The sequence below is a fragment of the Mandrillus leucophaeus genome, unplaced genomic scaffold (assembly GCF_000951045.1).
Source record: "Mandrillus leucophaeus isolate KB7577 unplaced genomic scaffold, Mleu.le_1.0 Scaffold370, whole genome shotgun sequence".
Lineage (NCBI taxonomy): Eukaryota > Metazoa > Chordata > Mammalia > Primates > Cercopithecidae > Mandrillus > Mandrillus leucophaeus.
The window spans coordinates 622379-649974 of record NW_012103921.1 but is presented as its reverse complement, the minus strand read 5'-3'; the positions used below and the strand labels follow the sequence as shown (position 1 = coordinate 649974).

At 39.6% G+C, this 27596-nt stretch overlaps 1 protein-coding gene across 1 annotated transcript in view; it reads right to left on the bottom strand.

Moving 5' to 3' along the window:
• Positions 1-27596, bottom strand: part of USP48 (ubiquitin specific peptidase 48) — a 103431-nt gene that overhangs the window by 38499 nt on the left and 37336 nt on the right. The window contains exons 8-14 of the mRNA XM_011990133.1: positions 27061-27143; positions 19475-19654; positions 12798-12926; positions 11667-11816; positions 6963-7160; positions 4729-4843; positions 4115-4245 (exon numbers count right to left, since the gene is read on the bottom strand). Of these exons, the coding sequence (XP_011845523.1) occupies positions 4115-4245; positions 4729-4843; positions 6963-7160; positions 11667-11816; positions 12798-12926; positions 19475-19654; positions 27061-27143 (986 nt within the window). The remainder of the gene's footprint in view (positions 1-4114; positions 4246-4728; positions 4844-6962; positions 7161-11666; positions 11817-12797; positions 12927-19474; positions 19655-27060; positions 27144-27596) is intronic.

Genomic DNA, 27596 nt, shown 5'->3' with positions numbered 1-27596 from the left:
CCTTTCCACTTAAAGGAAGCACTTTGTGGCTTCTTTTTGACATACGTGAATTACCAACATTACCACTCTTCCACTTTGAGATCATTAAAGTAAAATAAGGGTGACTTGAACACTGGCACTCCTATAGTCAATCTGAGCACCAAGAGGATTGCTAGGTGACCAGTGGGTAGCATGTATAGCATGGATAAGTTGGACACAGGGAAAACTCACGTCGCAGGCCAACCAACCAACCAACCAAAAAAACCCCCCACAAAAATCAAGTAAAAAAATGGGCAACGGAAGGATATGACCAGATAATTCTATCTCCTCTTTTTCTCTCTGTCACACATACAAATAACTTCTCAAGCCTAAGAAGATGGTCAACCTCAATGACATTTTGAAAAACTTTAAGCCTCAACACTGCTAAGTCTAACTTCCTGTATCGGGCTGATAAAAATTGATGTGACTGCCAGACATGGTGGCTCATGCCTGTAATCCCAGCACTTTGGAAGGCTGAGGCGGGCAGATTAAGGTCAGGAGTTCAAGACCAGCCTGGTCAACATGGCAAAACCCCCTCTCTGCTAAAAATACAAAAATTAGCCCGGCGTGCTGGTGCGTGCCTGTAATCCCAGCTACTCCGGAGGCTGAGGCAAGAGAATCACTTCAGCCTGGGAGGTGGAGGTGGGAGTGAGCCAAGATTGCACCACTGCACTCCAGACTAGGTGACAGAGGGAGACTCCATCTCAAAAAAACAAAACAAGAGAAAACAAAACTGATGTGAATGATGTATTCTTTATGTTGACAAAACCAAGCAAAATGAACCCCCTAATATGAATATATTGAAGAAAACTTACCAATATGTCAGTATGTGGCAATTATAAATATTTGTAATTCTCTGATCCAGAGATTTCTAGGAATTTATTTCTCAGAAATAATCTGAAAATTTTGTAATGATGTAAGTACAGGACACAAAAGGACCCTCACTGCATCTGTGTGTACATACTCACATAAAAAATTAAAATAGAATCAGATAAACATAATGGATCCACAAAACAAAATGCAATCAATCAATAAAAAGGGCTGAATGTTTTGACATTCAGTAAGTCATATGTACAACTGTGCCCAAATGAGTTGCATTATAAAAAGCCACTATTTACAGTGATTGTATCTGGTAGGAAGGCTTTGAAGTTCTACTTTGTCATATTTGTGCTGCTTGAAGCTTTTGAAATTTTTTAATGGGGGAAGGAAAATAGAGGCATATTACTCTGAAAGCAACATGAAAAATACTTTTAAGCTATGCCAACATGAAGGCACTTTCTACTACGGCATCCAATTTTACTAAAAATGAAGGGACACTGATATATAAAGAGGCTTTTTTTTTTTTTTTTTTGGAGACGGAGTGATGCTCTGTCTCCCAGGCTGGAGTACAGTGGCACGATCTCGGTTCACTGCAACCTCCTCCTCCTGGGTTCAAATGATTCTCCTGCCTCAGCCTCCTGAGTAGTTGGAATTACAGGTGCATGCCAACACGCCTGGCTGATTTTTGTATTTTTAGTAGAGACAGGGTTTCACCATGTTGGTCAGGCTGGTCTCGAACTCATCACCTCGTGATCTGCCCACCTCGGCCTCCCAAAATAAAGAGGTTTTAAAAAGCAGTAAATAAATACTTAACACTAAGTCACATGTTATCACTAAAATTATAGTATGTTTTTTCAAATGACAGGATAATAAAACTCAAATTGATGTTAAGTTCATGAATTATATAGCACAATAAAATATTTTAATCAAAAGTAAAAACTCGGCTGGGTGCAGTGGCTCACATCTGTAATCCTAGCACTTTGGGAGGCCAAGGTGGGTGGATCACTTGAGCTCAGGAATTCAAGACCAGCTGGCCAACATGGTGAAACCCCATCTCTACTAAAATACAAAAATTAGCCGGGCATGGTGGCGCATGTGTAATGCCAGCTACTCAGGAGGCTGAGGCGGGAAAGTCACTTGAACGGGGGGTGGTGGGGAATGTTGGCAGAGGTTGCAGTGAGCCAAAATCACGCCACTGCACTCTAGCCTGGGGGACAGAGTGAGATTCCGTCTCAAAAAAGTAAAAAAAAAAGTCTCAAAAAAAGTAAAAACTCTTCAAGTTTGAAAATATTAATCACAGCTCAAGGAGTTTAAAATACTGGGTTGGTTTTCTCAAAAAGTAAGGTGGTGAGATGGGAAGATCAATACCAAATAAAATAAATATAATATAAAGTGATAGAAATGGGCCAGCCTCAGTGGTTCACATCTATAATCCCTGCACTTTGGGAAGCCAAGGTGGGAGGATCGGTTGAGCACAAGAGGGAGACCAGCCTGGGCAACATAGTGAAGCCGTATCTCTAGAATTCAAAAGAAATAAAAACTGGTCAGGTGCGATGGCTAATGCCTGTAATCCCAACATTTTGGGAGGCTGAGGCAGGTGGATTACTGGAGGTCAGAAGTTCAAGACCAGCCTGGCCAACATGGTGAAATCCTGTCTCTTCTAAAAATACAAAATTAGCTGGGCATGGTGGTGTGCACCTGTAATCCCAGCTACTCGGGAGGCTGAGGCAGGAGAGCCGCTTGAACCTGGGAGGCAGAGGTTGCAGGGAGCCAAGATCACGTCATTGCACTCCAGCCTGGGCAAAAAGAGCGAAACTCCATCTCAAATAAACAAATAAATTAAATTAAAACTTAAAAAATAAAATAATGATATAAATGATATGAAATGCTTGAATGCAGAAAATACAGAATATTTCAATAAAGGTCAAGAACATTAAAGTAATAAATTTCCTTGACATCTTATGAAGCACTGATTATAAAATTAAATTTAGTATTTGATTTACAATAACATAATTTCTGATTTGAAAGCATATGAAACTCAGAAGAATTTACAAGCACAAAGCTATTTAAAAGCTGCCCTCTCTACTTGATGAAAGATTAAGAAGTACAAGCTCATTTACTTGACAAAGGAAGTGTGGCAGATAATCTAAAACCAAAGTGTACTGAGCATACAATATATTATGCCAATTTGCAGTAGACTTAACCTTTCTTTAAACTCTTAGCCTAGAACAGAATTAATATTAATTTTGCATGTGATTAACTAGAGAGAGCTTGAGCCCAAAGCATGATAGGTTATACAGGAAAATTTCACGTGAGTCCTTGCTGAATTTCAATAGCTTAAAAATCTTTTATTTGCTCTGAGCTACTTGTGAGAGCTTGCAGTATTTTATTTTATTTTATTTTATTTTAATTTAATTTTTTTGAGACGGAGTCTCGCTCTGTCACCCAGGCTGGAGTGCAGTGGTGCGATCTCGGCTCACTGCAACCTCCGCCTCCCGGGTTCATGCCATTCTCCTGCCTCAGCCTTCCAAGTAGCTGGGACTACAGGCGCCCACCACCTCACCTGACTAATTTTTATATTTTTAGTAGAGACGGGGTTTCACTGTGTCAGCCAGGATGGTCTTGATCTCCTGACCTCGTGATCCACCCGTCTCGGCCTCCCAAAGTGCTGGGACTACAGGCGTGAGCCACTGTGCCCAGTCAAGAGCTTGTAGTTTAATAAAAGTTGTCTTTAAAATTACATGGATGGGTATGAAACCAATTTTACGAATTTTTGGGTTTTGTTGTTGTTTTTAAGAGACAGAGTCTCGCTCTGTCACCCAGGCTGGAGTGTAGTGGCGCAATCTCGGGTCATGGTAACCTGCGACTCCTGGGTTCAATCGATTCTACTATTTCAGCCTCTTGATTAGCTGGGACCACAAGCGTGCAGCACCACTCCTGGCTAATTATTTTTGTATTTTTAGTAGAGACGGGGTTTCACCATGTTGCTCAGGCTGGTCTTAAACTCCTGACCTCAAGTGATCAACCTGCCTCGGCCTCCCAAAATGCTGGGATTACAGGCATGAACCACCGCACCCGGCCTAAAATTGTTTTTTTAGAGAAACAGGGTCTCACTTTGTTACCCAGACTGGAGTGCAGTGGGGCTGGCATAACCGCTGGGCTCAAGTGATCTGCCCGTCTGAGCCTCCCAAGTAGCTGGGACTATAGGAATGAGCCACTGTGCCCAGCCCACTTATATTTTCATGGTATAATTTCACATATAGGTTTAAATTGTTACCTTTATTTAAGGTGCTACCATTCATCTTTCCGTTGCTTTGTTCTGCATCACCATCTTGCTCATCTAGCTGTTCAAGAGCTAGCTGGCGCCAGCTCCGCAAGGAGGACTTCCCCACCCAAAATCCATCATTGCTGTGGAACAGAGAGAATGTTAAATCATACAAGTAATATTTCCAAACACTGTCCTCCCTTCTTTGCCTGTAAAAACAACTAAAGTGAATTACAAACACTCAACATCAGCTACTGTACATGTAATTGTTTTTAACCTACTTCCTAATTTTGGTCATTTTCTCTGTCCACTATTGAACTGCAGGGATCTAATATTTTGTTTCCATTCTAAATATTATCCTGCTTTTCCTACCTTCATGCCAATCACACCAATCAAATGGTAGGATGGAATACAGTGGCAAAGGCTATCTGACTCAGCAGCTTTCTTTATCATTGCCACAGGGGCGGTTGTTGCAAAATTTACTTTTGATCTGGCTCTGCCATTCACTTTATCACCCTTCTTCTAAACATCCCAACTTCCTATTTTCAATAAATAACGAGCTGCTTGGTTATGACCTCTTGAAAATTTCTTAGTTTATCATAAACAATGTACGCTGTGCAACATACCCCTTTACTGCTGCTTTCAGCAGATTATTAACAGTTTTATAATCTTCATTTAGTTGGTTCTTCAGACGCAATACGCGACAACGTTCTACTACACATTCCTTACACAGGGCTTTCACTACAGGCAAGAAAGAATGAAAGGAAATATATTTCATTCAAACAGACTTCCTGTTAGGAAAATGTTTTTAGCACTTCACAAACAGACACATTCTAAACCAAAGTCACAAATGTTGGCAATGTGGCAAACTGATATATACCCTAAATTATTTTACTAAGACAATTAGATACCAAGACAGCAACACTGTTATCTGAATAAAGAAAGAAAAATGAAAGAGAAAATGTTATATTATGTTAAAAGTATCTAAATACAGTATCTGACAAGGCTTACATGTAATTTTTATAAGATGATAATCAAATAACTGAGGTTCTAAGGTGGAGGGGTTAAATATAGCTGATAATTATAAATAATGATCTTCACGTGAAAGTGATCTTCAAAGCACACTAAAAGGAAAAGCAAAACGAAGGGTCTGGTTTAAAACACAAAGAAGTTTTAGGAATCATCTAAAATGTGAACGCTTTTCCCACTGCATGGTTTACTCATTGTGAATTAAGAACAGTGGCAGGTATAGTGGCTCATACCACCAAGAGCTTTGAGAAGCCAGGCAGGGAGGATAGCTTGAGGACAGGAGTTTGAGACCAGCCTGGGCAACACAGTGAGACCCTGTCGCTACAAAAAAATGTAAAAATTAGCAAGGCATGGTGGTGTGTGCCTGTAGTCCTAGCTACTTGGAAAGCTGAGGTGGGAGGACTGCTTAAGCCTACAAGTTCAAGGCTGCAGTGCACTATGATTCCACCACTGTACTCCAGCTGGGGTAACAGAATAAGACTCTGTCTCAGAGAAAATAAAAAATAAAAATAAAAAAAAAAAAAGGGCCAGATATGGTGGCCCATTCTTGTAATCCCAGCACTTTGGGAGGCTGAGGCAGGTCGATTACTTGAGCCCAGGAGTTTGAGACCAGTCTGGGCAATATGATGAAACACCATCTCTACAAAAAGTACAAAACTTAACCAGGCATGGTGGTGCATGCCTGTGGTCCCAGCTACTTGCAAGACTGAGATGGGAGCCTGAGGAGGTCAAAGCTGCAGTGAGCTGTGACTGCACCACTGCACTCTGGCCTGGGCAACAGAGTGAGACACTGTCTCAAAAAAACAAAAACAAAAAATTCCCAGAAATTTAGGAAACAAAACTCCAGTGGTGTTTAACAGAAGGCCTGCAGCATGTAGTTAAATATCTGGTTTATGCAGTAAGTTGTATACCATTAGAAAACAGCACTTAATTTCAGAAATAGTGTATTGGGGAGGGAGGTGTCATATAATTTCCTACAGTCTCATCTGAAAATTGGAGGGAGGATTATGTTGGTAGCTACTCATGTAAAAAGAAAAATGTTTCAAGGAGGCAGAACAGAAAGGCAGCCAGAACAAAATAAAACCATGGATACAATGTGGTCACATATATAGGTCTATATTGAAGGTAGAATCAAACAGCTTCCATTCATAAACTAAGTAACCATCTACAGCTCAGACACTGGTAGCAGTCACCACAGGCGGGCGTGGTGGCTCCTGCCTGTAATCCCAGAACTTCGGGAGGGAAAGATAAGTGGATCACTTGAGCCCAGAAGTTTTCAGACCAGCCTGGCCAACACATTGAAACCCCGTCTCTACTAAAAATACAAAAATTAGCTGGGTGTGGTGGTGTGCGCTTGTAATCCCAGCTACTCGGGAGGCTCTAGAATCACTTGAACCCAGGAGGCGGAGGTTGCAGCGAGCTGAGATTGAGCCACTGCACTCCAGCCTGAGTAACAGAGCAAGATTCCATCTCAAAAAAAAAAAAAAAAAAAAAAAAAAGTCACCATAACATGGAGGCACAAACTTGTAATTAACCAGACAAGGCCTCAAGTACCAGACAGTTTTCTCAAAAGGGTCTTATTTTGTCTGCTTTGAGAGGGGTTAAAAACAAAACAAATCGAAAAATGAACCAAAAAACCCCAACCAACCCTCTATGAATAGCATCAGTTGCTTCACTTCTACTTTATTTAGCAAATTCTTTTTGCAAAGTGTAAGGAATATTTGATCTAGCATAGTTTGGGTCAAATCATCATAAGCCACACTCATAAAGACCATAAGATGAAGATTTAATGAGCTGCTCTTTTTTAAACAGAGAGGACATCTTGAATTACCAGTTAGTCTTGGACCTCCTCCATATCTACTATAGAAAATGTCAGCTGCATATTCAGATATCCTCTTCATAATTGATATTTTATCCGGGTGAAGCTTGTCATGGGAACACAGGCAAGCGTGATTATCAATAGGTTTGGTAGGTGTTGATTCATCCAACCACTTTTGCAGCCATTCCAGAGAGACAAACTCATAGGGCTCTGAGAAAGCAAGCATCGGAAAGAGCCTATGTATTTTTACAGTTTTTGGACTAAGTGATACATTCATTTCTTTCAAAAGACAATGCAAACTCTGTCCAGAGTTAGCAGAATCAGAAGAATCATTGTCTGGGGGATGATGTTTTTATGACACAAAGCTCCAGTTAAGTGCCACTCCTCTGAGTTCAAGGAGCTCTGCACAGTAATGCTGAGTCTGCACAGTGCCCTATGAGATCGGCTGGTATTATTAACCACATTCTACAAGAGGCATCCACATAGAGTCTTGCCTAATAGCACAGCAGAGTTTTGATCAAGACACCCATGTTTGCTGACTACAAGTCATGCTCCATTGCTGCCTCACAAATAACACAACCTCATGCCCTACTATGTTTATTTCATAAATTATTTTTGTCATTACTTTTCACATATATGTGATATACATCTGAAAATTAAAATGAGAAGCCAAACTGAACTCTAAGTTAGAAATTAACCTCACCAACTATGACCACACTTCAGAAGACCCTTTTAACTACTGAACTTTCTTTATCCAAGATGACACTGATGGCAATTTTGAAAAGGTATTTAATTCCCCCACCCAAATCCAGGTCATCATCTATTCATTATATTATTATTTATTTCAAGAAACTAACCTATTTTAAACAAGTTCCAGGATAAAGTACACTAGAACTGAGTCGTCATCAATTTTGAAGTTGCAAAAATTAAAAGACAAAACCAAACACCTCAAAATGAGTTTTAATTTGGGGAAAGGAAGTCCCTAGAATTCCCTAAAAGCCAAAATCAAAGATAAAGGGCCAGCTTTGATTACTTACAAAGATCTCCAGTGAGTCCCAGCATAAAACATAGAAGAAAACATACAGAGGTTGAATTTATATTTTTGTATTATATACTCCTTCTGATGAGATCTGAGGGACAGATACTTCAACGAAGCCCATTGTGACCAGTTTTATACTCCCCAGAGAGTTACATGTCTAGAAAACTAACTCCCATTTTAATTTTACAGCGAACCATTTCAATTTTTATGAAAACAAAATTTGGCACTGTACATCATCGACTAAGAGTCTTCTGACTGGTCAAATCGAAAGTGACTCCAGAGGAAGAGCACAGGACTGTGAGTCGAGGTCACGGTCTAATCCAAGTTCTGCCACCAAGAAAATGAACCTGAGCGAGTCACTTAAACTCTCTATGTTTCCGGTCTTTTATTTGTAAAATGAAGGTAATAATACCTGCCTTCTACCTACCTCATGGGGATGTTGTTGAGTATAAAAGATAAGCTATGTGAAGCATTTTGAGCTTTTTGGAAGAAAAGAGATATGGAAAAGTTAATGACACATTTACATAACCTTATTATATAAAAGAGGAGACCTTGGCTGGGCAAGGTGGCTCACACCTGTAATCCTAGCACTTCGGGAGGCTGAGGCGGGCGGATCACCTGAGGTGTGGAGTTCGAGACCAGCCTGACCAACAGGGAGAAGCCCCATCTCTACTAAAAATACAAAAAATTAGCTGGGCATGGTGGCGCATGACTGTAATCCCAGCTACTTGGGAGGCTGAGACAGAAGAATCACTTGAACCCGGGAGGTAGAGGTTGTGGGGAGCTGAGATTGCACCACTGCACTCCAGCCTGGGCAACGAGAGTAAAACTCCATCTCAAAAAAAAAAAAAAAGGAGGAGACCTTAAGACGCAGTATATGTAACACAGCTGCAGCACTTTACAGTATATCATGGTAAGGCTAATTGCATTCAAAATGCCTCCCGACTTTATTTGCCATTTATCAAGCTTAATCTGCCAGGGATAGAGTACGCTGGGTATCTGGGGAATGCAAAAATAAACGATCCCTTTCCGAGAGCAAAATAAAGGCCTTAGCATACTCTAATCTTTTCCCAAGGACAGTCAATTAGATTAAAATGGTAAGTAATACAAAGGCTATCAGAGGAGAAAAAACAGGATTGTGATAAAGCGCAACCTTCAAGAATAAGTCACTAGGCATTCTAGTCTCCCCAGCAGCTGGGGAGGAGCGGACAGACAGCAGTATCTGTTACTGCCAACTGAAGAAAACACCCTAAGAATCCCGGCCCTCACAATGAAAGGAATCTAGGAAAGCTCAAAATGCACAAAGCCCTCCTTGCCAGGGTACGTCTGTAGGAATTCAAAGCCTAGGGTGACTGTGGCCTGACTGTCCAGCAACAACGTGGCTCAAAGGAAAGACAACATTTTCCAATCTCACAGAAAACTTCCAAGGAAAGCTTGTTGTTTTGGTTTTTGAATCGTTCAATATAAATTTAATGAAAGATATAATAATTAGAAAAACGATGTATGGTTTTATAGTAAGAGGAGGAAGACAGAAAGCAGAGAACAGGCCTATAATTCTAATCTAATACCATGCTTATTACTAACTGAGCAAGTTTTCCAGATTTCACTTTAGTGCGCTGTGGGCTCCATGAGGGAAGAGTGACTATGGTCACAGAAGTCTGTCTTTCTTTCCATTCTCAGTCTCTATCATCATAAAGAGTTGCACTGACCTCTGCCAAGAGCTTGCCTGAGAATACAAGTGGAGCACAAGTCTCATGGTTAAGGCAGATTCTGCTGGTGGCAAAGTTTTTACACTACAGATGTTTCTGCACTAGAAAAAGACTCTGAGTGGGCCCCTCAAATATATTCCCTAGTATTTGTGATTCAGTAAACTACAAGGCTTGCTTTCCAAAGGCCATGGATATAATCAACTCCAAATGAGGGAGAACTCTCCCATTATCAAGCTGGAGATACTGGACTGTATGAAACCTCAGCATTTGATGAGGAAAGCAAAATATTAAAATATTTACCACAGGGAAATATACATTTTGGTTTAAAGTTCTTAAAAAAAAAAAGCCAACAAAAAACAAACAAAAAAAAAAACACCTGGATTTTGAACATGACACATTTTCTTAGGAAAGTTATATGGTCTAGAACAATTACAGCATTAAAAACATCTGAAACACTTTACCTAGAGATAAATTTAAGTATATTTCAATGGAAATAAAAAGGGCCAAAAGCATGTTCCTACTGAGGCTTAAATTTTAGGGTAAGTGATCTTTCTTTAAATATGTTCACACACAAAAATAAGATTTAGAAAATGCATAACGAAAGATTTCTCTTGCCAGCACAAAACCACGCTCATTAACTTTGAGATTCTACATAATTTTACAATGTGGAATTTCTACAATATAAGTTTACTGCAAATGGAAAATAATTATATAGCTCATAATTGGTAAAAGTATAAATAACACAGAGAAATATTCTAAGAACATAAGCATATTCTAAGAACATAAGGTGCCTGTACGCTGAATGAAAACAGCCAAAGGAAGCACAGTGCTAACTTGACACATAACATCTTTGAACTCCATAGTTCTAAAGAGTGGTTCAAATGAGTATTTCGCTTTAGATCCAGTTAAGTCCCTTTCTCTTGTCCAGTGGACACAGGAAACCATGAATAAAGTTTGGAAAATAGATTTCTAGGTCCCGACACCTTTGAACAAAGACTTACAAATTTAGAGATTTGAATCATGGGTTCATTCCCAAATCATTTCCAGTTAAATTAAGGTCAGTTTAATTCTTTAGGATAATCCCAACCCTTGGACAGAGTTGAAGTAACAGATTACAAAGAAGGGTCAGAATCAAATTAAAATTCAGTTAAAATCTATTCTTATAGACTTAGCAATTTTTGTTTACATTTTGTTTAAAGTTATACTAGTAATGGAAAATTAAGATATTAAAAAGACAAACCACAAGTACAATTATGCTTAAGTATTTATTTTCTAAAGTAAGGACTAAATTGTCTCTCTTCCTTAAGTAGGAATTAGGCTTGGGAAATTCATGTCTTTGAAATGACAGATAATTTAATACAAATGGCACATCAGCCTTTAAAAAGGCTTAATTTGGTTTCATTTTGAGACACCAGGTAAACCTGAATAAACATATACAGAAAAGGGATAAGCTGGATTATGTAGGATATTTCTAAGAAATCAGGGGTCAGCAGAAAGCTTTTCTCCTCTTAGCATAATATTTGGTATTAAACTTCAAGTTAATCTAATAGTATCAAAAAAAAACTACTCATATAATAGAATGTCTGTTAAAACTGTCAGGTCACAAAGTATGCAAAGAAACAGAACAGGCAAGTTGCTTTTTCCATAGTAATCCAATCGGATTTTTCTTAAACAAGTTAATATCTCACAAAATATAAATATCTACAATACTCATGGATGCAAAGTGCTGACCTAAATGTTATAATTTATTAACAGCTTCCCAGTTTTAGAAGTACAACGTAATGAAATAATATGGAATGCTACACATCAAGTTATTGTCGGTTTACAAAGTACTTTTAGAGTGTTTAAGCTGGCTTTAGTGGGTTATTAGAAAGAGTAAGTTTGAGAAAGTTTCTTCATATACATTTGTGAACATAAAAAAACAAGGCACTTAATGGCAACAGTGCTGTCCCAGAATATCTTACAGACCAGCTCCAGCAGGTAACCTTTGGTACAGCTCCTTAACCTCTTCGTGTTTTGCTTTTCCTTTATCCACACTTTGCTTACGCATCTCAGCCATTTCAATACACCACTCCTCAAATTTGGAATTATCCCGATCTACCAGCTCTTGAAGAAAGGCTATTCAAAACAGAAAGTCAAAAAACAACTTTATCCTTGTTTTCAAATATAGTGAACCATGCTAATCTCTAAATCATATCAAATACTGATTAAAACATTGTCAGAAATTCCAACTATGGTCTCCCTGTCTGCTAGAAACCTTCAATCTGAAGGTAGAAGTAAAACTGAAGACAGACACTGGAATAATACTAAATTGATTCCCCCCACTTAGCTCTCCATGACATCATCAGCCTCCCAGAACAACTGAATGGCTCAAAATCACCACTTTAGAAAGATGATGCCAGGCAGGGCGCAGTAGCTCATGCCTGTAATCCCAGCACTTTGGAAGGCCGAGGCGGGTAGATCATGAGGTCAGAAGTTCAAGACCAGCCTGGCCAAGATGGTGAAACCCCGTCTCTACTAAAAATACAAAAATTAGCTGGGCGTTGTGGCATGCACCTGTAATCCCAGCTACTCAGAGGCTGACGCACAGAACTGCTTAAACCTGGGAGGCAGAGGTTGTAGTCAGCCACGACTGCACCACTGCACTCCAGTCCGGGGGGTAGAGTGAGACTCTGTCTCAAAAAAATATAAATAAATAAAAAACAATAGATGATGCCACCAAACTTAGAAAAGTGCTGAGTAAAATGACTAAGACTGTCTTCAGGGCAGCAGCAACTCTACCTTTTATATTATGAAGTCTAGGAAATCTACAGATAAATGAATAAAATTCACAAATACTCTATAAACTGAACAAACTAAAACCAAATTATACTTTAAATACATGTTTTGATTACTTTCTGATTTTTTAATAATTGCATTGCTTTATTTCAGAAGCTCACTTTTTAAAAGTAAATTTGCAATTGATATTTACTTTCACCAACATTCAGCTTATGGAATCAATTCATCATAATAACTAAAAGCAATCCACTAGTTATCATTAATCTTTGAGTATGGCATTCTAAAACATTTGCCTGATATAATCCTGGAAAACTGCTTTACCTGGAACTTGAACAGCAGTGTTGGGCTTTTCTTGAGTTTGCAGTCTATAAACCAACATATATGCATTTCGAGAGCAGTGAGTTCCTTTGCCACACTTGGGTTTACGTGTCTGAGACTTAGAAGGTTCTGCTGAGATAGAGAAATCAAAAGGTACCTTAAGTGCCTAGAGTTTGTTTATTCTTTAGCAGGGCTATAGAAAACAATTTCCAAAACATACACCCAAGAGACATTAACACCAATCTAAAACATTCGAATGCCATAGAAATTTGGCAGGCTCTTTAGCTTCTAATATTTAAAAAAGTTTACTACCACTATTGCCAACCACATTACATTTTTAAAAGGTAAAAAGAAAATACATTTTTCTGGGGAACAAACCTGGAACAACAACAACAAAAATCACTATTGCCATAAGCTGATTTTTATGTTAGTCTTAAATTACAAAACTTAACTGAAGCCAGGCACAGTGGCTCATGCTTGTAATCATAGCACTCTAGGAGGCCAAGATGGGCGGATCACTTGAAGCCAGAAGTTCAAGACCAGCCTGGCCAACATGGAGAAACCCTGTCTCTACAAATAATACAAAAAGTAGGCGGGTGTGGTGGTGCGCACCTGCAGTCCACCTACTTGAGAGGCTGACACAAGTGAATTGATTGAACACAGGAGACGGAGGTTGCAGTGAGCCAAGATCACACCAACGCACTTCAGCCTGGGTGACAGAGCGAGACTCTGTCTCAGGAAAAAGAAAAAGTTAAATTAAATTAAATTAAATTAAATTAAATTAAAAAATCAAAATAGGCCAGGCGCGGTGGCTCACACCTGGCCAACATGGTGAAAACCGTCTCTCTAAAAACACCGCACCCAGCTAATTTTTGTATTTTTAGTAGAGACAGGGTTTCACTATGTTGGCCAGTGTGGTCTCGATCTACTGACCTCACGACCTGCCAGCCTCAGCCTCCCAAAGTGCTGAGATTACAGGCGTGAGCCACTGCACCTGGCCGAAATATTTTTATTCTTAATGATTGCTTGGTACACAAGTATTTGTTTTAATGTTGTGTGTGTGTGGTTTTTTTGTTTTTTGGTTTTTTTTTGAGATGGAGTCTCGTTCTGTCGCCCAGGCTAAAGTCCAGTGCCTCAATCTCGGCTCACTGCAAGATCCGCCTCTCAGGTTCACGCCATTCTCCTGCCTCAGCCTCCTGAGTAGCTGGGACTACAGGCACCTGCCACCACGCCAAGCTAATTTTTTGTATTTCTAGTAGAGACAGGGTTTCACTGTGTTAGCCAGGATGGTCTCAATCATCTGACCTCATGATCTGTCCACTTCGGCCTAATGTTGTTTTTTAATAAAAGCAAATATAAAATGTATATGTACAGTTTGAAAAATAAAAATTAGCTCAGTAATCATTTTAGTAAACAGATTTTCTTCAATTTAGTCAAAATAATACAAATAAATCTAGACTTAATTTAATTGCCCAAAGAAATAAAATAGCATATTTTCTTTTCTTGAGACAGAATTTCACTCGTCTCCCAGGCTGGAGTGGAATGGCACAGTCTCGGTGTACTGCAACCTCTGCCTCCCAGTTCAAGTGATTCTCCTGCCTCAGCCTCCCCAGTAGCTAGGATTACAGGCATGTGTCACCACGCCCAGCTAATTTTTGCATTTTTAGTAGAGACGAGAATTTACCATGTTGGCCAGGCTAGTCTCAAACTCCTGACCTCAGGTGATCCTCCCTCCTCGGCTTCCCAAAGTGCTGGGATTACAGGCGTGAGCTACCCCACTCAGCCTAAAATAGCATCATTTTTAAAAATGAAATGAAATGGGCCAGGTGTGGTGGCTCACGCCTGTAATCCCAGCACTTTGGGAGGCCGGGGCAGGTGGATTACCAGAGGTCAGGAGTTCGAGGCCAGCCTGGCCAACATGGTAAAAGCCCATATCTACTAAAACTACAAAAATTAGCCTGGGATCTGTAATCCCAGCTACTCAGGAGGCTGAGGCAGCAGAATCACTTGAATCCAGGAGGCAGACGTTGCAGTGAGCCAAGATCACACCACTGCACTGCAGCCTGGGTGACAGAGTAAGACTCAGTCTCAAAAAAGAAAAAACAAAAGGAATGAAATGCTAACAACCAGAAACATTAGCCACTAATCTCTATAAAATAAACAGCAAGTGGAAAACATGAAGTGTTTCAGATGGCAACTACAGCACATGAAAACGATTTTCAAATTGGGTTTCAGTGTTCCAGGTAACTTTCTGAGACGTAAGAGGTTATGGCGGCAGATCATTTGAGATCAGGAATTCGAAACCAGCCTGGTCAATGTGGTGAAACCCCGTCTCTACTAAAAATACAAATAATTAGCCAGGCATGGTGATGTGCACCTATAATCCTAGCTACTTGGGAGGCTGAGGCAGGAGAACTGCTTGAACTCAGGAGGCAGAGGTTGTGGTGGGCCAAGACAGCACCACTGCACTCCAGCCTGGGCGACAGAGTGAGACTCCGTCTCAAAAAGAACAAAAAAGGTTATGGGCAGTTCTAAGGAAATCCAGTTACCAGATCCTCAATTCACCATGTGCTTTTCTAAAATGGATCTGCCTCAACACTGAGGTCCCATGATGGTTTCTACCTTTCTTTTCACAATCATTTGACTCCCATGTCACAAAAGAAAGATATAACCTCTCAGCCAGTGACAGAAAAAGGACTCATCTATCACATTAAGATATATTTACCAAAAAAAAAAATACATTTACAGAGAAGTTTTACTGTTTAATAAAATTTATAACATACTTTTATGAGTTTTATCAATTATGTAGTAATAGTCATAATTTTAAAAACAGCACTCTATCCAGAAGTACTTTTTAAGTATTCAGAGCTTTATAGTCACAAAAAACTTACTATATTCCATTAGAATAAAATTCTGTAGGGTAAATGTAATGGAAATAGTAGTACAGAAGAAAACTGAATTGTTAAAAATGCCTACTATAAAATAAGACCTGTTCAGTTATCCTTGAAAAGGATGTTGGTGGACATAAAATCTCTATGGTATTTAATGTCATCTGGACATTAATAAAAGAGTGATGTTACAATTTAAGTTTTGGTGTTTATTATGTCATAAATTACAGCATTTGGAGCTGCTTAAAATTTATGATGAAATTTGTTAGATTTTAAAATGTGCAAAGAAAAAAAAAGTTGTTCAATTTTTTTTTGTTTTCCCTTGCACCCATGCTTGGATGTTCAACAGTATTACAGACAACATGTGAACAAAAAAGGTTGGAAGATCACTGTACTGTCACAGGGAATTAAAATACCAGTAACATGTACAGGTAAGAGGAGATTAGTCATCCATTCCTAATTAAGAGTAACAGGCTGGGCGCGGTGGCTCACACCTGTAATCCTAGCACTTTGGGAGGCCAAGACAGGCGGATCCCTTGAGGTCAGGAGTTTGAAACCAGTCTGGCCAATATGGTGAAACCCTGTCTCTACTAAAAATACAAAAAATTGATCAGGCGTGGTGGCATGCGCCTGTAATCCTAGGTACTCAGGAGGCTGAAGCAAGAGAATCGTTTGAACCCGGGAGGTGGAGATTGCAGTAAGCTGAGATCGGGCCATTGCACTCCAGCCTGGCTGACGGAGACTCCATCTCAAAAAAAAAGTACCCAAGATTTAAGATGTTCATGATTTTGTATAAGATGGAATATAAAATGATTCATAAAACTTCAGGATACAACATAACAATGAATGTCTAATGAAATTTAAAAATATTTTCTATTTTTGATTTAAAAGATGAAAGCTAAATTATATGCTGCATAAAATAATGAGTTATGAAAACACTGGAATGACATGCCAGTGGGTGTTTAGTGTTTTCTTGAACTGTTTCAAAATTTAGGACTACCCATATTTAAGACAGCCTTAACAATGCTTTTAATCCTAGAATGTAGACAGATTTTAAAAAAAAAAAGAAAAAAAAAAAACAATAAAAAACAGTCAAAACCAAGACATAACTTTTCACAATTTAAAGTTCTTTTTTTTTTTTTTCTTCCAGACAAGGTCTCACTCCGTGGCCCAGGCTGCAGTGCAGTGGTGCAATCATGGCTCACTGAAGCCTTGATCTCCTGGGCTCAAGCATCCTCCTATCTCAGCCTCTTAAAAGTGCTAGGATTACAGGTGTAAGCCACCTCGCTCAACCCAATTAATGTGCTATCTCAATTCTGTTCCTAGTAGGAATGTCATAATGAAAACACATACTGTATAAGCAAATGTTTAGAATTTGAGTTTTACTTAGGTAAAATGGGAGTGAGATTGCTGAAATTCTGTAAACACAGAAATATTATTTAAAAGTAGAAAACAGGTTGGGCACGGAAGCTCATGCCTGTAATGCCAACACTTTTGGGAGGCCAAGTGGGAGGATTGTCTGAGGGCAGGAATTCAAAAGCAACCTGGGCAACCCGGGGAGACCCTGTCTCTATAAAAAAAAAAATCACAATATTAGCCAGGTGTGGTGGATCACACCTGTGGTCTCAGTTACTTGGGAAGCTGAGGCAGGAGGATTATTTGAGCCCAGGAGTTCCAGGCTCCAGTGAGCCATGTTCATGCCGCAGTACTCCAGCCTGGGCAACAAAGCAAGACTCTGTCTCAAAAAATATATATAAATAAAAGTAAAGAAAATAAAATTTAAAAGTGAAAGAATGACTTCTCCAAGCTACATGAATGGAGTTAACAATCTATTATCTGTAGAGATGATGCATGTGTCTTGAAAGCAAATCTCAACTGCTACGCTTCTGCCTACTGGACACCTTGAATAAATGTCTCTGACCCACTAAGAAAAAACAGTGGCAGGAGACACACACACACTCCCATTTCTTTTCTCTGATTCAGATACCATAGTCTGAACCTCATCCAAAGCTGTTTAGCACTTTCTTGTGAAATGATGACCACAGTTGTGAGTCTGCATGCGTCATCTCACTATGCTGTGTGTTGGATTTCCAGAACAAAGCCTGTGCCCTTGGACAATTGCCTATACCTGTCTGACAGACAATGGGAAGAAAGTGATAAACAGCTCAGGAGACGGCTCCAGGTAGAAAAACTGTCCATTCCTTTGGAAAATAAATGGGTACTTAGGCCCAAGACAACTGAGGTGATGAAAGTATATACTAGGATACTATTTCAAGAAGTACTCTTTATGGCAGACCTCACCACTATTTCAAGAAGTACTCTTTATGGCAGACCTCACCACTACACAGTAGCAACCAGCTCATTCTCCACAGAAGCACTGCTCAAGGATTTGGGTAAGATACTTAAAGGAAGGAAAAACAAAGTTTACCTGCTACAGTTAGTTCCCCAAAATAAATTTCCTGACCCAAGGAAAACAACTACTAATCCTACTACATTAAATCTACTATTCATCATCATTAATTTAATACCTATGATCCTCCCCTACCCACTTAAATAAGCCTGGTAATTAAAAACTGATCATTTGCCTTCAAGCTTTACTGAAAACATGACACTATGAAAACCATCTCTGGAAAAAAATAATTGTAAACTTTTTTAACTAAAATTTTAAAAAGCAAGCATTGTTGGCTGGGCGTGGTGGCTCATGCCTTATAATCCCAACACTTTGGGAGGCCAAGACGGGAGGATTGTTAAACTCAGGAGTTCGAGACTAGCCTGGGCAACCAGGTGAGACCCCGTCTCTACAAAAAAATTGTTTTAAACATTTTTTCCAGGTTGGCCGGGCATGGTGGTTCACGCCTGTAATCCCAGCCCTTTGGGAGTTCAAGGTGGGCAGATCACTGGAGGCCAGGAACTCAAGACCAGCGTGGCCAACACAATGAAGCCCCATCTCTACTAAAAATAGAAAAAATTAAGGCCAGGTGCAGTGGCTTATGCCTGTAATCCCAGCACCTTAGGGGGCCGAGGCAGGTGGGTCACCTGAGGTCAGGAGTTCAAGACCAGCCTGACCAACATGGGGAAACCGTGTCTCTATTAAAAATACAAAATTAGCCAGGCGTGGTGACACATGCCTGTAATCCCAGCTACTTGGGAGGCTGAGGCAGGAGAATCTCTTGAACTCGAAAGGTAGAGGCTACAGTGGGCCGAGATCTTCCCATTGCACTCCAGCCTGGACAAGAAGGCAGCAAGAGTGACCAAAAAAAACAGGAAAGAAAAGGAAAAGGAAAAAGAATTAGCTGAGCATTGTGGCACATGCCTGTAATCCCAGCTACTCAGGGGGCTGAGTCATGAGAACTGCTTGAACCCAGGAGGCAGAGGTTGCAGTGAGCCGAGATGGTGTTACTGCACTCCAGCCTTAATGACAGAGTAAGACTCTGTCACAAAAAAAAAAAAAACTTTGCCAGGTGTAGTAGCACAAATCTGCAGGCCCAGCTACTAGGAAGGCTGAGGTGGGAAGATCACTTGAGCCTAGGAGGTTTAGGCTGCAGTCAACCGTGACTGTACCACTGTATTCCAGCCTGGGCAACAGAGTAAGACACGGACTCGAAAAGAACACAAAACTGAAAAACAAGCATTGCTAATACAAGATGTTCAGTGATTTTACATGTGTTTAAGAAATGCAAATATCCTTGAGAGTCTGTAACATAATAATCTTGAGCCATAATAATTTATCACAAATATTTCTACTAAATAAATTTATATTTTAAAAGGGCACTCACAACTTAAAGGTTTTACCTAGATCTTCCTCAATCCCTAGTTGCAATTTCTTTCCCTCCATCTTTTCTATGTCTTCATCATTAAATTTATACCATTCACCAGACTGTGGATCTTTCACATGGGCGATGTAGTGGCCAGAATAAGCACTCACTCCTCTGTGTATGAGGACTGCACTGAGTTCATACACATAGGACCCACCTGGAGAGAAAGGGAGAAAGTAAAAGAAACATTGGATAACAGTATTTCTTATATCCTGAGCCTGAATTGTAATGTTTACGAATCTTTATACATGTGGTATAACTAAAAACATGTCACCTAAAATTTTTACAAATTACTTTTACAAAATAATGTATATTTACACTCCCTTAACTCTCTTAACCACACTCTAAGCACACTGTATTAACTCTCCAAGCCTCTGCAAAATACATGGATTTTTGAAAAACTATGGCCTCCTGGGCACTCAGGGAGTATAAGCTACTCTACTACATACTGTGCTCTTCAGCACAGACTAGCGAGGCCACATGCGTCCCAAGAATCGGCTGTTCATACTCTCTGATGTGTTACAAAAATTAAAACTTACACAAACCAGGGAGGCACGAATGTCAAATGAAAAGGCTATTGTTTATAGAAGAGAAGATAAATGCTTTGGCAAAAACTGACGGCAAGTCATGAAAACTTATACTTTGGGACCTAGGGGTAAAAATCAAAAACCAAAAGGAAATCTCCATTACAACTTCATAAGAAGCCAGCCCTCAAAAAGATTTCTTTACTATGAATTCACACTGCCTATGAAGTCAGAAAAACCCCACGCCAAGAGTTGTGTTTGATGTGGTCCTGGGACCAAGTCCTAAGAAATGAGTCCTAAGTCCTAAGAAATGAGTCCAAGTCCTAAGAAATGAGTTGAGTCCAAGTCCTAAGAAATGAGTTCCGTCAACACACACACACGTCACATAACACAAGTCACTCTAACTGCGAGGTAGCAAACAGCAGCAAAATCAAACTGATGAAGATTTTCACCTCAGTCAGTGGAAACAGCAAATACATAAATAAAATTTTAAATATATTTAAAGAAGTAAATGATGAGATTAAGAGGAATAGAGACTACAGAAAATGAAAATCAAATGATAAAGAACCAAATCAAACTCCAAGAAATGGAAATCATAGTCACCGACAGTCAAAACTCTATAAAATGGTTTAACCTCAGATCAGGTTCACCTGAACAGCAAATGAATAAAGTGCAAGGTGGAGCTGAAGAAATTATGCAGAATGCAGGACAAAGCAATGAAGAGTTGAGCGTCGTGCAGCACAGAGTAAGAAAATCTAACACATATCTAACTGGCATTCCAGAAGGAAAGGGAAAAGAGAAAAAGCATTCAGAGGTAATAGTTGGAAAATTTTCAGATGCCCTAGGTGAGAAGAATAAATCAATTAAAAATCAAACCAAGTGTTAACAGCTCTTTTAGAATTTGTCTAGCAGGCTTTCCTACTAGAAAACCAGAAAGATTTTTAAAGAATCAAAATTTAAAAACAAACCAAAATTGGTCACAGTGACACTGCAAGCCACCAAAACCAAAGAAGAGGTCTTAAAATTAGACAAAATAAAACAGGCCTCTTGTAGAAACAAGAATTAGACTGCAACCAACTTTTCGACAGCAACGGATGCCCCAAGGCAACAGAATGCTATCTTCTTCAATGATATCGTCAATGAGTAAAAGTAACCATTCATGATTAGAGAAAATGAATTCCACAAGGACAAAATAGACACTTTCAGACAATAATATGTGAAAAGAATCTTTCACCCATAGACCCTTACTAAAAGAATTTTATAAGCTCTAATTCAGTATTTTAAAACTCTTCCAGATGGAAGGTCCAGAATGCAAAGAATGATAAACAAAGGAGGTGGGTCAACACCAGGATTCCTATACAAGATAGTCTGTAAGTTTCTTTTTTAAAAAAGGTAGAACTAAAATACATATGAAAAATAGGCCAGGTGTGGTGGTTCACGCCTGTAATCCCGGGACTTTGTGAGCCAAGGCAAAAGGATTGCTTAAGGCTGTAAGTTTAAAACCAGCCTGGGCAACATAGAGAGACCCAGTCTATAAAAACTTAAAAAAATCAACCAGGCATGGTACTATACACCTGTGGTCCCAGCTACTCAGGAGGCTGAGGTGGGAGGATCGCTTGAGTCTGAGAGGTCAAGGCTGCAGTGAGCCGTGATCATGCCACACTGCACTCCAGCCTGGATGACAGAGCAAGACCATCTTAAAAATAATTTAGGGGAGTGTCGATTGCTTAATGTTTTGAGATCGTTGAGGGTAAAGATGTTATCTGGAGAGTTAAGAATACATGTTATATTTTCTAGGTTAATTATTAGTATTAGCTGGCCCAGGCTGCCTTAGGGGGCATTTTCATACTCCAATTTTAGGGCTTACCTGGAATCACCCCCCACTGTTCTTTCTACTGCATGCACCCTCCCCGTTACTTCATGTGAAGGTGAGCCAGAAAAAGCCTATCTTCCTAACCTCAGGGAACCATAAGAACTCCTGACTGGGCACAGTGGCTCATTTGTGCCTGTAATCCCAGCACTTTCGGAGGCCGAGACAGGTGGATCACCTGAGGTCAGGAGTTCGAGACCAGACTGGCCAACACGGTGAAACCTTGTCTCTACTAAAAATACAAAAATTAGCCATGCATGGGTGGTGCACACCTGTAATCCCAGCTACTCGAGAGGCTGAGGCATGAGAATCGCTTGAACCCAGGAGGCGGAGGTTGAGGTGAGCCAAGATTGCACAACTGCACTCCAGCCTGGGTGACGGAGTGAGACTCTGTCTCCAAAAAAAAAAGAAAAAAGAAAAAAAGAAAGAAAAACTCCTGAGTCCTGAACAGAGCAGCAGAAATAAAAAGGAAGGGGAAATGTCATGGTCTTAGATTGCCCATACCAAGTTCTTCCAGTCTGTGTAAGCCAGGGAACCTCAAGTCTTGAACTCTGTGATCATACTTAACCAGCAGAGGCCCCAAATGCCTGACAGAAATAAACCTAAGGGCTTTGCAGAGGAGATGGCATGTATCCTAGCCCTAGGGGAATCCCCATAAATAATTCTCTATGTGCAATAAGCAGCATGCAGTCAAAGACAACCACGGACAGAAGAAACAAAACAACACTGCAACAACCAACTCAGGTAGAGAGATCGTCCTGAACAATATTCCAACACTGTCAGTAGTGGATTATAAAAACTGGGTGTTTTTAATGTTTAAAGTGGTTAAAAAAATTTTTTTTAATATTCTGGATACCTTTAATACATTTGTGAACAAATATTGATGACAACTCACTTTAAATAGATCAGTAGCTGAGAACGGTGATACATTTCTTTTTGTGGCTCTATAGACCCTAATTGGTTAAAAGCACCTCGTTTTGCAAGACAATGGGTAAGGAAGAGAGGACGAGAAAAGAAAAGGAGGCTGAAGAGGAGCCAAAGCCCAGGATTCTCTAGAAATGCATCAGCCTCCAGAGTATGGGAGTACATTGGGTCCCAGAAACCTCAGCGGGACCTAGTTCTCACAAACACAAGAGTGTCCAACGGATGAAACCTCAGCTGAAAACACAGAAGGTAGCAGTGTCCAAAGACATTGCAGGGTCTGGGAGGAACAAAGTTTGATAAGGTTGTTAACTATCACAGACTCAGCAGGATCTGGAGGAGTCACCAGTGGGGTTCTTCTCCCACTACCTTCAATAAGCCAGGTAAAGAAGCAGGGGCAGCACAGTAAGATTTAATTATGGGTTATGCTATGGCTGGCAATATCCCAGGAGAAAAAAGAGTAAGCTATGTTTAGGGATGCATGCTACAGTAAAATGCTAAAGAAGAAAAAAATAAAAGAAGCGTTCCACATGAAAGTCAGATAAATGGTTACACTTAAGGGGAGGAAGGTGGTTTTAACTGTGCAACTGGGAGGGGCACAAAAGGAGGCTTCTGGGGTTCCAGAAATGTTCTTCTTTCTTGATCTGGGGAGTACGCAGAATTCATAATTCACTAAGCCATGCATTTTTGCATGTTGAACTTTTAGGAATATGATATATTTCAAATTTTGAAAAGAAAAAACTAAAATATGCTGAGATACATGAAATTTCAACTATGGAAGGACAAGGCAAGGTAAGGCACTGAGTAAGGGCGAACAAGGGTGGAATGCAAGATCACTGAAAAAGAGAAGTTGCTATTGGGTCAGCTGGAAGGAGCGTATACAAAGGAATCTTAATAATATTCCCTATATCATTAATGAAGACAGTAATCCACAGGTATTAGCAGTAGCTGTAACTTTATTACCAACAGACAGCATTAAAATTTTTGACATTTTAATTCTTGCAGATAACCTGGATTTATATTCATCAATTCATTAAACTCATCAACTTTAAAATGAAGGCCAGGCGTGGTGGCTCACACCTGTAATTCCACCACTTGGGGAGGCCAAGGCAGGCAGATCACCTGAGGCTGGGAGTTCTCGAGACCAGCCTGGCCAATATGGCGAATCCCGTCTCTAGTAAAAATACAAAAATAAGCTGAGTATGATGGCGGGCACCTGTAATCCCAGCTTACTCGGGAGATTGAGACAGGGAGAATTGCTTGAACCTAGGAGGTGGAGGTTGCAGTGAGTCGAAATCGCACCTCTGTACTCCAGCCTGGGTGACGCAAGACTCTGTCTCAAAAAAAAAAAAGAAAAAGGAAAAAAGAAAAAGAAAAACTTCAGAATTAACATAGTTTTTAGGCCAGGGACGGTGGGTCACACCTATAATCCCAGCACTTTGGGAGGCCAAGGCAGGCAGATCACTTAAGGTCAGGAGTTCAAGACAAGTCTGGCCAACATAGTGAAACCCCGTCTCTACTGAAAATATAAAAAATTAGCCAGGCATGGTGGCAGGCGTCTGTAATCCTAGCTACTAGGGAAGCTGAGGCAGGAGAATTGCTTGAACCCAGGAGATGGAGGGTGCAGTGAGCCGAGATCATGCCACTGCACTACAGCCTGGGCAATAGAGTGAAACTCTATCTCAAAATTAAAAAAAAAAAAAAAAAAAAGATAAGTTTTTAAATCCCCAAGGAACATGGCAAGACTTGAGTCGGAGAGTCAGGGGCTAATGTTTGAAAATGAGAATCCCTCATTCTACAGATGTCTGCATATCTGCAGGCTCACCATTTAAATAAACAGGTGGATTCTCCTTTTAACAACAGATCATCTTTTAGATCCATCTTCTGATCTTTGTGTAGCTATGTGTGTACAGCTTTGTGTGGTTATATGTGGGTATGGGAAAATATAAATACTAATTATCTGGATGACAGAATTACACATGGTTTGTATTTCTTTTTTTTTTTTTTTTTTTTTTTTGAGACAGGGTCTCGCTCTGTCGCCCAGGCTGGAGTGCAGTGGCAGAATCTCAGCTCACTGCAAGCTCCGCCTCCCGGGTTTACGCCATTCTCCTGCCTCAGCCTCCCGAGTAGCTGAGACTACAGGTGCCCGCCACCTCGCCCGGCTAGTTTTTTGTATTTTTTTAGTAGAGACGGGGTTTCACCCTGTTAGCCAGGATGGTCTCAATCTCCTGACCTCGTGATCTGCCCGTCTCGGCCTCCCAAAGTGCTGGGATTACAGGCTTGAGCCACCGCGCCCGGCCATGGTTTGTATTTCTTTATGCTTTCTGAATCTCCCAAATTATCTAGAACAAACTCCAAGCAATTAACAAAAGTTAACTGTTTTTAGTTTTCTACCTATATAAGGCAGAGCAAGTATTACAACAGCGTGTAAAAGACAAGCCTATAACTATAAACCACTAGATTGCTTTTACCAGCCCTAATTAACAATTCTAAAATGAGAAGATAATATTTATTTATTTACTTATTTATTCAAAAATTAAGGAGACAAACATGGTGGCTCATGCCTGTAATCCCAGCACTTTCGGGAGGTTGAGGTAGGAGGATCACTAGAGCCGAGTTCAAGACCCTGTCTTTAAAAAAAAAAATTAAAAATTAGCTGGGCATGGTGGAATATGCCTGTTGTTCCAGGTTAAGCCCAGGAGGCTGAATCTGTGATGAGCAGTGATCACATCACTGCAATTTAGCCTGGGTGACAGGGCCAGACCCCATCTCGAAAACAAATTAATAAAAAATAAAAAGCACTATATTTAGTAAACCAACATACCAAAATTAAATATTTCCACAGGTTTTGATCTGACACGTCCTTTTGATAAATATTTTCTTTATAGCATAAACTGGACAACTATATAATAAACTTAATAACTATTAATAGTAACAATTCAAACTCATCCAGTTGAGTCAAGCAAAGTGCTCATTTCACATCTCCTAAGTTTCTGGACTGGGAAGCCACTAACCCATTAGATTTTCCTCAATTTCAATTACCTGAACAAAGGAGGCAAGCAGCAAACTACTATATAAAGTAAAATAGAGCTAAGTTTATTTATTCAACAAAATATAACAATCTAACTTTGAAGTCCAAAAGCAAAGTTGAAAACAGTTTCCTTGTTCCCTAGAGATACAAATTTTAAAGTACAGTACTGAAGAGTATCATACATTTGAAAGCTTACGTATCTATTTAGCACTTTCCTCCCCAACCTTCCCAATCATGTCTCTTAAAGGTTTTTACAGCTTGCTTCCATTGTAAGCTGCCTCTAGAAATTTTTTCTTTTTTTGGAAAGAGACAGTTTATAAAATTTATAAAATTATTTATAAAATTATTTCTACATTAAAAATTTGAGGCCAGGGCAGTGGCTCACGCCTGTAATCCCAGCACTTAGGGAGGTCGGGGCAGGTGTACCACTTGAGGCCACGAGTTTGAGACCAGCCTGGCCAACACGGCAAAACCCTAAAGTACAAAAATTAGCTGGGCCTGGTGGCACACACCTGTAATCCCAGCTACAAGGGAGGCTGAGGGTACAGTGAGCCAAGATCGTGCCACTGCACTCCAGCCTAGGCAACAGAGCAAGACTCTGTCTCAAAAATATATACACACATACATACATACATAATATTTCATAAGTACTACAATCAACCTTAAAGGGAAGTGAAACAGTTCTTTCTCTAGTAAGACTCATCCTGTTTGGTAGGATGAAGACTACCAAAAGAAAAAAGCAGTACTTATTTCTTGTTAAAACAATGATAGCATCCTAGGGCATACCATTGGTTGCAGATATGAAAAATGAAAGCATAAATACTGGAATTACGCCACCTAATGTTTCCGGGACAACATTTTTTAAAAAGTGAATAGAGGCAACTTGGAGACTGTTAGTTTTGAGAAATGACAAATAATAGTATTGAAACTAAGGTGGCAAGTGTGGGTTCAGAAACAGTATTCATTTTTTACAAATTATTTTTATACCCTTAATTCTGTACATATCCATGAACCACCTCATCTTTGCTATGTACCTACTCTCACAAAATGGAATTAACATCTTGGCTCTCCTAAAAAAGTCTTTGTTCCTAGACAGAAATTCCCAGAGATTAGCAAACAAAAACTGGCAATTGACTGTTATTCTATATTCATCACAAGCCAATCACAAGTTAGAGTCTCTAAGCATTATAATGTTTACTTCTCAGTAAAAATATTACCTTTATGTTCCACATAAGGCTCCATATCCAAAATTTCTGAGAAGCCAATGTAGGTATTCAGCTTTTTCTTATGTCCAGTTTGCCTAACCAAGAGGAAAGCTGATTATATTTACATTTAAAACAATCATAACATATAAGCTCTATTAGTTATTTTAATAAACTCAACAGTAGGTAGCTTTCACTTAACAATCTTCCTCCAAAACATGTACAATTAGAAGTAAACAGAATTATTACTTTATAGCTGGACAAATAATAGGTTAAAAAATGTGAATTCAAAGTGCTGATTCCAAGCACAGCTTATTTTCCAGAAGTTTCAGCTTAATCACAAAAGAAAAACAGATTATCCTGCTTTACAGAAGACATGCAGACATGCACATGTGCCAACATTGCCTTGATTTTAATTATAAAATGAAAAATATGTTCCCATGGCGGGGGTGTAATGAGTACAAAATTTATTCTATTTAAAATATCGGATAATACTGAAGATCAGGGTAATTCACTTACTTACAGTTTTTCTTTTTTCTTTTTTTTTTTTT